General features: G+C 38.9%; 1 protein-coding gene across 1 annotated transcript in view; it reads right to left on the bottom strand.

Annotated features, from left to right (window-relative positions):
* Positions 1 to 9175: 9175 nt before the first annotated feature.
* Positions 9176 to 11922, bottom strand: part of ARMC4 (armadillo repeat containing 4) — a 185329-nt gene continuing 182582 nt past the window's right edge. The window contains exon 20 of the mRNA XM_030798068.1: positions 9176 to 9542. Within this exon, the coding sequence (XP_030653928.1) occupies positions 9429 to 9542 (114 nt within the window). The 3' untranslated portion in view covers positions 9176 to 9428. The remainder of the gene's footprint in view (positions 9543 to 11922) is intronic.

Raw genomic sequence — 11922 nt, 5'->3', positions numbered from 1 at the left:
TATAAAAATTTAAATTGTCACCCAGGAGCAAAACCCAGGAGCAAAAACAATTACTTTTGTTTCTTACAACTCTCCCTGTTCCCAAAACACACTCACATACTGATGTTGTTTTCTTGTGATCTTGGCAAGAAAAACCCTAGAAGTTTAAGAGGTGGCTGCAAAGTTCTTTCAAGAGGAAAGAAATGTATTTTAAGTAAAAACAACTTAAGGACTATTTTGATTGTGGAAACACAAGCCCTTGCATTTGTCCTATATATTTCCCCCACCCATCCCTCCCCCATATACATATCTCTTTACAAGATGACTTTGTAGCCCCCTATCAAGAGGAGACCTTGTGACTTGCTTTGACCGATGGAATGCAGCAGAAGAGATGATGTACCAATTCGAGGATCCTTACACACTTTTGGGTGTTCTCTTGAAACTGGGCGCAACCTCCACAAGCCCAGGCTTGCCTCCCGGAATACAAGAGACTGCGTAGAGCACATTCCAGTCAGCCCAGCTGTCCCAGCTGAGGCCCCAGACAAGTGAAAGGCCGGCCGAAACAGCAAAGTCAACCTACAGGTGACAGCAGATGCATGCAGGCGCCCACCTGAGCCCAGTCCAAATTGCTGACCAGTGGAATCACATGCTCAACAAATGGCTGTTGGCAATGGTTTGTTAAGCAGCAAAAGCGAACAGATACAGAAGTATTTAAATCTCTGAGGATAGCATCTGGGGATGGGGTAGCAGTTCTGGAAATGGGGGGAAGTCGTGGGAGAGGAAAATAGATGGTGAGAAAGAAGGAGCCCAAGGCCAGTGATGCCAGTGAGAGGTTCTCGGTTGTGAGAACAGCTGGGAGACAGAACATAGGTGTGTGGGTTTAAAGGGTAAAGCTTTCTTCAGTCCCAGCCCTCATCCATGGATCATCACTCCACCTCTCCTACTTCTATTTGCCTGAGGCCAGTGGTATTTTTCAGAAATCAAAGAAAAGGGGTTGTGTTACATGTCTGAGATTACAATGGCATGAAAGAAAGGAGGAAACGGGAATACTCGCAAGAGGTGAGACTAGAGAGATCTGAACATCTAGATGATCAGCCAATGATCAGGATCATGAGGTAACATGGAAAAATAGGTCCCACTCAATAATTCCCGGAAATATTGGAAAAATGCTGAATTTTTCCCCTGCGTTCAAGCTGATTTTATCAAAATCTTAGTGGATAAGATCACTCCCACCACGCAGAGAATGCTCGTTGACAAGGAGCTGACATCAGGTTATCTAGAACTTCTAACCTTCATACGTGTTTTGTCTTTTCGTCTGTTTCTCAATGGATGCCAAAGAAAATGTGTGGCCCACTGGTTTGGCTCTGACATCAGTAACAAGCCATTTTCATTGCTAATTTTCCTTTTAATAAATCAGGAATGAAAGGAGAAATCATTCACAACAACTAAGGCAAAAAGCCATGCAACAGACAACCAAGTATGAAGTTAAAACTAAACCCCAGGACTTATTCGAAGTGACGGGATCAACACAGACAAGATGTGGAACCAGGAGAGTCCAGCATATTCACGGAAGAGAAGCAGTTTAGTTTGGCTGATTGAAATAGGCAATATTTTGCAATACCATAGATGTATTTTTTTTTTCTGTTTAGTATTTCCAGGGTCGGGTTTTTTTGTTTGTTAGTTTGGTTAGATGGTTGTTTTTAAAGCTTTGCAGCCTTCCCTCTATTTAAGCCAAGATGCTGAAGATAATTTTTTGCAGGGAAAGAGAGACAAAATGCCACCCAGAACAAAAAAGTCCTTGCTCAGCTTTGAGTTTCGAACTAGATTTTCAAAACAAAGTCTGCAAATAAATAATAATCTACAAAATTAGGCTTTCAAGCAGGAGTCGGCAGTTTCTCAGATCTCTTAGAGCAGGTTTTATATAAAGAAAGGAGGATTGGAGGATTGGGATCAGAAAAAAATGGAGAATTCGATTCCAAAAAACTCCTGCTACACAGAGGAGAGTAAAACTCCCCTGTTTTGGGAGGACAGCTTGGAAGTGCAAGAAGAGAAGGGAAGGAGGTTGCTTGGAGAGCTTGGCTTACTTTGAAGGAAATAAAAGTTATTAAAGTCAGCCTGGAGGGGTTTAAGCCCCTCAGGGAAGGTCCAGTTTCTGCAAGGCACCATGTCTGGCCTGGCTAAGGGAGATTTCTAAGCCGGTGAGCTTAGGGCAGCCTTGAAAGAGCCCATGCATGATCTTGTGGTGCAGGGAAAGCAGCCAGCAGCTCCCAGCCTCCTGGGAGAGGCCAGCAGAGCTGAGATGACCCAGACACCAGACAGGGCCAGGGGTTCTAAAGAGAGGTGCCAGAGGTGGAGGTTTCTTGACTAGGATCCATGAGACACTCCATGCATCAGCACAGGTGCCAGCCTGCCCTGTGACCAGGACACTCAAAGCTACCCACAGCAAGACAAGGAGGAGGCAGGCTGGGGATAAAGGAACGAAAAGGGGCGTGTAACTTTCCTGGAGATTCCTACACTTCTTCCCAGAACTCAGCTCACAGGCGCCCAGGAGGGCAGAAGGGAAGGAAGGGGAGAACACTTGAGAAGGGGGAACAACTTTGAAAGATGTAGCAGTGAACCAAGAGGAGCTATTTTTAATCAAAAGAGGCTAGACACTTCTAATTGGCAAAGTCAAGCTTTTCACCCATCAGTGGAAAGACATGTAAAAATTAAAGGAAGTTACGTAAATTTTTTCACATCTGAGTCAACATATGTGATTTTTTTTTTTTTTTGGACCAGACTACATGTAGAATATATTTGAAGGAGAATAGTGGGAGGTAAGAACGGGGAGGTAGATTGAAATTAGAATGAATTGAATTGAGGAAAGGGAAATCTAAGACATTCATATCAATTTCCTTTGATCGCCTCTGAATAGATTGGCCAGGACTACATCTGAAGAACTAAGAATAAATTGAAGGTTTTCTAGTGCTTATAAGGCATTCCTCATTCCTTCTCTGAAGCCTTAGTTCTCTGCTGAAAGGATATAAATAAAAATAATCTCCTTTCTGAGGAAATTATTAACAATATTATCCAAAAAGACGGAAAACTGAGAGGCCAAGGAGGGAGGATTGCTTGAGCCCAGGAGTTTGAGACCAGCCTGGGCAACATAGTGAGACCTCATCTCTACTAAAAATAAACAAATTTACCTGGGTGTAATGGTGCACACCTGTAATCCCGGCTACTCAAGAGGCTGAGGTGGGAGGATTGCTTGAGCCTGGGAGGTCAGGGCTGCAGTGAGCCATGATCACACCACTACAACCCAGCCTTGGTGAAAGAAAAAAAAAAAAAAGAAAGAAAAGAAAAGAAAATAAAGGGAAACCTCATATAGCCACAGTGCAAGAAAATTCGGGCTCCTATAGGCCCATGAGCAGATTCTGCATTAGAACTCCGAGCGGACTGGCCACACATCTTGGCTAGAGCACATCTGTCTCCAACATCTGTCTTGCACATTCATGACACTCATAGGCAGAAAAGCAAAGACCCTCCTTTCCTTTACACCTTCAAGTTTGTTGTTTTAGCTCATAATTAGTTCAGTTTAAAAGAGTATCTAAATAAATTGACCTCACAGATTTAAACGCATTAGCTTGTCTTCTGTTTTAAATCAGTATCAGCAGCTGTTTATTGCTTCAAGCAGGACAAAATAATCAAGGTGATCCCTTAATGTTTTACGCCTTGCAGTTGAAGGTTAGGAATGACCATCAAAGCTTCAAAAAGCAACACATCTCCTTCAAAGCAAAACCTGGTGCTAACCGTGAGATTCTCCCCATGTGTGCGCAACATTTAAAGCAAGATGAGGTTCGGTTGGAGCTACAGTTTCTCTGCAAATGAAGGGAGGGTTTATAGACAGAGAGGGGGAGATTGTGCAGAAGCAGACAGCAGCATTTCCAAGCAGTCAAAGAACCAGTATCGCCATCTTCACGGGCCTGTTTGTGAGTATGAATTACATCCACAATGCAAATTGAGCAGATTCTCATGGCAGCATCGCACCCAAGAAATCTTTCTCACAGCTCAAGCACAAACTTTTCAGAGGCCTTCTGCCTCTTTTTCTCTCTAAAAGGGCTTAAATGCACACAGGAGTTGCAGAAAACTGACATTTGCCTTTCAGCACAATCTAAACATCACACAGTAGAACTTAAGAGAGTGTCATTTTTTTAGGTCATCTTGGCACTCATAAGTGGCGTTTCAACTGACTGGCGTTTCAAATGCATGACTATACCTCCTCAAACGCCCAATTTGCCAAGTTCTTACACAGCGAAGAGATGACTGTCTGCAAGCCAGCAAAAGAGGCCTCCCCAGAAACCGAACTGCTGGGCCCATGATCTTGGACTTCCAGCCTCCAGAACTGTGAGAAAATACATTTCTATGGTTGAAGCCACCCGGTCTTTGGTTTACTTTTATGACAGCTCTAGCAGACAAATACAGCTGCCATATTTAAAATGTGGGAGATTGGCTATAAAAATATGTATTTCTACTGAATAGCTGTAAGATCTGGCAATGGTTGTCCAGTAGTGAGTAGTAATTGTCTGTATTCTCCAGTTCACCATGGTCTCCACCCATCCCTTTTGTCTCCCAGATATGGAGGCTAAAAGTCAATTGGCAATTGTATCAGTTTTTAATCTAGCTATTTTCTCTCATTTAGATTACTTGCCTGGTACTTACGGACATTTAGGTTTGAAGTTGCTCGTGTAACTAATCTAATGACAAACAACAGCTTTTTTTTTTCTCCCCAATAGTGAGAAAGGAGTTGCACCGCACTATCCATACTCCTTTGTCTGAACTTCCTTTTTGATATATGTATAGTTTTCCTCAATGGGAAAGCCAACCGCTATAGATTCTTCAAGTCTATAAGAACCATACTGATATGCACGAATGTATCTTTCAATCATGAAAATAAATTAGGACATAATTCTACATTGTAACTACAAATCTTAACTCTGAACATCATGGGGCAATTATGTAATTTATAAAAGATGTCTTTTATCAACTAATAAATCAGGGTGGCATGAATTGGCAAAAGAAAAGCTTCCTTTTGTCCTGACAGACGCAAATAAAGAATAAGTCACTTTTACTTGAAAATTTGAAAATAATGGGTTGAGAGTATAAGGATTCCATCTGTTACACGATTTCAAGTCAGCCATGACAATTATACATCAGAAACATATTGAAATATCAACTTTACATCTTGCATTTATAGAAATTGAAGCATAAAATATTTTAAGAGCCAGAAAATGTAATAACCATTTGTCAGAGAAAATGGAAGTAGAAGCTGGAAACATGGAGATTAGAGTGGAGGGAAATAAAGAAGGCAAACAAATGTTGGAATGAGGGGAAATTAATGTAACAATCAGAGCATAAAGAAATAGCACAAAGGAGAAAAACATAATGCTTTAAGGGAGAACAGAAGTCGAGGAAACTGTCCTATATTTACTTATTGCTTGGCACAGTTTGGTTGAGAGTGTACTTCTATTAGATTTATTCAGGCAAAATATATAAAGAGACTTAGTAAATCACAATATTATTCACCTTAGGCACCTACGATGGAGTAAACAAGTCAATGGGCCCAAATCATTCTTTCCTTCTCAAAACAACATTGTATGAAGCAATCTATTAATGATCTTTGGAACTGTTATTTCACTTGTGTGTTTTCTGTACTCCTGGGATAGAATTCAGCTGCTTGTAATGGACAAAAACCAAATAAGGAAACAGTCAGAATTTACATATGGGCCACTTCAGCATGTTTCAATTATACAGCAGCATTATTATTTGTAGGTTAAGGCTATTGCAAATATGTATTTTGTAGATTAAGAATATTTTTATGGTGTTTCAGATGTTGAAGCTACTTTTCTTATATTTCCAAAAAGCATGTTGTGTGTTCCATTTGTAAACTGAGAACTTCTCTTTTAAAGTTAGTGCTAGAAAGTAGGAACAATGTCTGGCTTAGAAGTTTCCAAATGATAAAAAAGTAAAATTAATTGATAGTGGTTTCCCTTAAAAAACAGAAATTCGCGTTCACTGTGAAATACATCAGAAAACACACAGATGAGCAAAAGAAGAAACAAAAATCATTCTTATTTCAGTATTCAGGAATATGTGCGGGTAACTTAGCTCTTCCTTTCATTGTAACTATTTAGCTATGTGTATATAATTATTTAAATATGCTCACACTGTATATACTATGTCAGAACCTGATTTTCAACTTAACGATATATTCTGAAAAGTGTTTTATGTCATTAGCTATTTTATTATTCTATAATGTTTTCATTGTGTGATTGAACCATAATTGAAATAGAGCAATGGTGTGTTGAGCATCATTGTAGATAAATCTTTGGACATAGCACAAAGGCATACAAAATTATAACACTTTAGGTATGTATTGCCAAATTCACCTTGCAAAACGATTGTGCCCATTTAAGTAGGCCCTAGTCAGATATGAGAGTGTCTGTTTTATCAGTTCTCTTGTATTTTAAATGATATCATGAGTACAAAATACCTAATACAATGCTTGCATAGAGTAGCATCTTATAAAAGTTGGTTTCCTTTCTACTCCATTCTTATTTAGAGAGAGAGGTCTACTGTTTACGCTTAAGTTCATGGGGACCATTGGTTTTGGGAGGCCATTTAATGAATGTGAAGCAGTGAGGCTCTTAAATAAGTGGGTGTCCTTATTGTTTTCACTGAGTTACAGGAATGGACATAGACTATTCCATTCCCAAATCTTCATGGAATGAGATTAAATGCTTTAAATTATCTGGACTGGAGAAGTTTCTTTATTTTTGCTAATCCAGTCCCACTAGGTAAAAGAAGAAAGATGGATTTATTTACAGCTCTGGGTCTCATCTGTTTATCAACAACTGAGATTCTTATTCTCCTGAGTAGCAATAAATTTTCTAAATATTTTTAATTATAGTCTCTCAGTTCCATGCAAATGCCTTAGGGATGTATAATGGTAAAATCAAACTCAATCAAAAATAAAAGGATTCTCAATGCCAGGCCCTAAGAAAACGATCCTCGCATTCACTTTCAGAAGCTAGAAAAGTTTTTGTAAGAAACAAGTCACTTTCAGTACAAGTCATCTTGATATTAGCAAAAGAACATTGACTGCAAAAAGCAGAAGGATCAAAGCAAGGATTTCTAGGAGAAAACCTTACAAATTAAAGAGACTGGAACATCAAAGAATATCTGTTTAAAATTCTTTCCACTTTAAACCCCTCTCAAACTGGAACAGCCATCAGTTACTAAGAGAGCATACTGTATTCCCTTGATGTCCTGGGGGAGAATAAAGTCTAAAAAAGAACCTTGTCACCAAAAACTTACAAAGAATTAAGACTGTCAGCCATAAATAGCACAAAACAAATATAACAAAAAAATCCCTCATACAAAAATGAATGAAAAAGAAAAAGAGTACTCACACAGCACAGGGTAGCAAAACAATGGTGCGATCATCCATACCTGTGTTTTCTGAAAGCTGGGGGTTCCACTGGCTTTGACATTTTCCTTGCAAGACCAGAGTGTTTTGTGATGCCATTTCACAAAAATAAGCCAAAAATGGACATTTAATTTCAACTTCTCATTTGTTTACTCTGAAATTACTACATTTCTGGTGTTTAAGAATTAAAAAAAAAACCTACTTAGAAATATACAAGACAATCTTCATGTTAATTTTCTCTGTTTCCAAGTGCTTAGTCTCTTTTAAAATGGCACTGTTGCCCTTCTTTTATGCATTTATTAACCATAAACACAGAAGCCCCAAGTTTTCCTCCTAGCAAGCACATGCTAAAGAAACGACCCATCCTTTCCAGCATTCATACGGTTCTTTTTGTTGTTTTACCTGTTGCTTTTTTTCACTCCTGGGACCACTGTGATTCAAGAACATTTTAAAATCTGAGGACAATGGTAGAAGCTTCCTCTAATAATACTACAACGGCAATGTGTTTGTTCATTTCCTGTCGCTGTCATAATCCATAGCTTCTAGAAGTATTTTTAATGCCTAATGAAACAAAACTAAACAGTGACTTTAATATTAGAAATCTCTGCTGTTGAAAGTTAAGGGATTTCCTCTATTATTTACATTTCAGTTTTTAGTTCGCATTAATACCAGGTTCTTGTTCTTTGCATTATCCTCTTTTAGAACCTCCTTTGAAAAGTCATGACAATGAATTGGTGTTTTACAAAACCTTAAAATTCTCAGAAGGGATTTATATTTTCATCGCAGTATCTATCCCTCGTATGATTTTCATCCTGTACAGGCTTTTCATTTCATACAAATAATTTACATTTAATTCAATTAAGTTTATGATCTTGAAATGATGACACACATATCCAGTGTCTAATATTTTTCAATAAAATCTCCTTGATCGCCTTTTTAAAGCATTAACTGAGATTGTCCGTTTATGGCGCTGATGAATACAAAGCAATTTTTCTGGCGAGTATTACGATACTTGGGACAGTGAGTTCCCAAACATTTCAGCACACCGAGCTTACATGTGTGATTCTTCTAAGTGGGTTCTAATATTTCTATAACCTGATAAAATGCTATTATTTTTTTGTAGCCACTTTTTAAAAAGTACTTCATGTGCTGAAAACAAGTTCAGAAATTCAAAGCAATTTATGTGAAGTCATATTATCCTTACATCAGTATCAACTAATTGCTTTCAAGAAAATGTTGGTAAATCTGTGTGAGAAATAAAACATAATCGTTTATGCTCTGTAAGTCCAAGTGTAAAACAAAAAAACTCATTGCTTATGTTCTTGTGATTTGCGTGATCTGGTACCGTGACAATTATACGTTGTCCTTTCAGATGTTTGCTAGTATTTAGGAGAAATTTGGGATGACCTTGGGATGATCTCTCTAAGTCCAGCTGCTTAACTCTAAATTCTATTTAATAACAGTTTGTGAAATCAGCACATCTCCTCGGAACTCTCCCGTGGGTTGCAAGTGATCAAACAGACAAAGCCATAATGACAGGACAGTTAGATTAGTTTAACAGAAAGGGAACTGTAGAGACATTCATGAATAACTACGAAACTGCACATTGGGAAGCCCATATCCTTTATTAAAATCACCACAAATACAAAAGCATCACTGAACTATATATATATATATATATATATATATATATATATATATATATATACTGTATACGTATATTCTCAAATTCTTAGAAACTTATCACAGGTTTATTGGCTTTCCATCTTATTACATGTCATATCTCTAAAACATTAAATAGAAACAAAAGTCTCCATGCAATTTTCAGATGAAAAACATTCTGTGCATTTTCAATTTGTGTGTTTTCATTTAGATGGTTGAAAGGGTTTGCTAATAAATGTTTCCCAATTTAGGCTTTCTGGCCATGGGAGTGACATGTCCTGTGTCATGTAGAATGTGATAGCTTGTAATGTCCATTTAAATTTCAAGTGTATCTTGCCTTCTCTGTAGCAAGAGCCAGCCTGCGGATATTGGATATACAACCAGCTGCAGCTTCCTGGAGATCCTGGTCAGGGGACCCAACCATATCCAGTAGAAGCTGTCACACATAAGGAGGAGGAGAAGAGACACAAGAATAAAAACATGAATCTAAAGACATAAAGGTAGGCTATGAAAATAATTTTCAGTAGTAAATATTTTTTAAAGCTACTAAAAAAGCATAAGAAATTCCATTTAAGCAAACACGAATATAAACGATGTTTAATCTGATGCAGGAATTCCTCATGCACTTCTTACCTTTCTGGAGCTGAATTAGACTCCTTCCTCCCCACTTTCTCCAGGTATCTAACTGCTATTTTCGGGTTCTGCTTCTGAAATTTCTCTTGCATCTTTTCTGGCTTTTCCACCTCTCAGAACAAGCCAACAGCATACCATGCTTAGACTAGTAGGGCATCCACTTAGGTTTAATCTCTGTGAGTTCCAATCCACCTGATCATGTCACAACCTCATTATATCAGTCACTTAACAGGGACTTTCAGTGACTTCCAGTGCCAACTAACTAGAGCTGATCTATTAACTAGTCCTTGAAGGGTTTGTGCACTCTGGCCTCAATGCATTTCCAGCTATTCACCTTTCTCCTCTTCTCCAAGATCATAACTTTCCCACTTCTCTTGGCTTTACTGATGCTATCCCCTATCTAAAATGCCTTCCCATCCCCTTCTCTGGCTTGGTCAATTTTATCCATCTTTCAAAACAGACCTAGCCAACTTTTCCACGAAGTCTCCAAGATTTCCATCAAACTAAATGCCATTTATTCTTCATCAGGCTCTCAGTAGCAGTTTACTCAAATGTCTGTCACTACACACATTTTTCCCTTTTCAACATATAATTGGCTTAATGCTTTCTGTCCTTCTTTAGATTCTAAATGCTTAAAGAAACGTACAGTATCTAATGCATAGAAGACAAATAAATGAATTGGAACATTCAAAATCTAGCAATTATGATTCTAATTAATAGTCCTGGTAAAAGATTTTTTAAAAGTAAATTTGAATCACGTATTTTTTTACCCACTAGCATTTGAGTGCAAATGTGGATGATGCCAAAAAACGAGGATGATTTGATAAGCAAAGAAATCTTACTAAGAAAAATATCGTGAGATGTCTTACATATGCCAGGCTTAGGGTGTGGCTTTTACTCTATACGTAATAAAAAGAAGTTATTTAAGCACTTTAATCAGGGGAATGACATGGTCATATTTGTATTTTAGAAAGGTAACTTTTACAGCAAATTATAGAATATAGACTGTAGAGAAAAGAGGAGGAAGGGTACTGTATTACTTCATGTAGATGTGACAGGATGGAATAAAAGGTAAGGATAGTGAGGAAGGAACAAATTCAAGGGATATATGGGATGAAATAACTATTCAATAAATGGCCCCAGAACAACTACTAATCCAAATAGAAGAAAATAAAAATGGTAATCTCACATCATACATAAATAGCAATTCCAGATGGATTAATGATTTTTTTTTTTTTTTTTTTTTAGACGGAGTCTCGCTCTGTCGCCCAGGCTGGAGTGCAGTGGCGCGATCTCGGCTCACTGCAAGCTCCGTCTCCCGGGTTCACGCCATTCTCCTGCCTCAGCCTCTCCAAGTAGCTGGGACTACAGGCGCCCGCCACCACGCCCGGCTAATGTTTTGTATTTTTAGTAGAGACAGAGTTTCACCGTGGTCTCGATCTCCTGACCTCGTGATCTGCCCGCCTCGGCCTCCCAAAGTGCTGGGATTACAAGCGTGAGCCACCACGCCCGGCCGGATTAATGATGTTGTAGGAATCTCTTCTTAGTACAACTAAAGACAGGGTCCTTGTCACAAGGCCATGAAAAATTAGGCTCACAGACAATTTGAAGGGGGAGAAAAATGGAATTTATTGGGCAAAATGGGGGAAAAAGAGAAACAGGGTCCCTCTGCAAAGCCAGAGTCCCTGTGGGTGCGCTTCCTGCCTCGCAGATTGAATCCCAGCTATCACCCAGGAAGAGGAGGGGCCAGGCTCCTGCCTGCTGCAAACAGCACGAACTTCTGTGGCTCCACCCCAGTGCACATTCCTCCCAGTGCACAGGCCATTTGAAGTTTCTCTGGGGACCCCTTCCCACCTGGCTGTCTCAATGAGACTAAATAAGAAAGGGACAATGCAAAACATTTAGAAGGTTGTATACGAGAATATCTTGTTCAAATTGGGGCACCGAAGGATGTCTGCCCTCTCAGTTTCTTGGCCTCCCATTGTCACTGATCTTCACACTTCAGCCTTCCACCTTCAGGGTTACATCTGGGCCCTGATTTTTCATCACTTTCAACAGTCTGACCTCCAAACTCTCTGACCACAATGTCTCCTCCTATGATTTGGCTATGCAACCATCTTACTTGTTTGTTCTCTTCATGATCTCTTGTCCATGGGCTCACATACTTTTTCTTTAACCATCTT

Source organism: Nomascus leucogenys, chromosome 18 (genome assembly GCF_006542625.1).
Source record: "Nomascus leucogenys isolate Asia chromosome 18, Asia_NLE_v1, whole genome shotgun sequence".
NCBI lineage: Eukaryota > Metazoa > Chordata > Mammalia > Primates > Hylobatidae > Nomascus > Nomascus leucogenys.
Note: the sequence above shows the minus strand (reverse complement) of the source record. Positions and strands in the feature narration are given on the sequence as shown.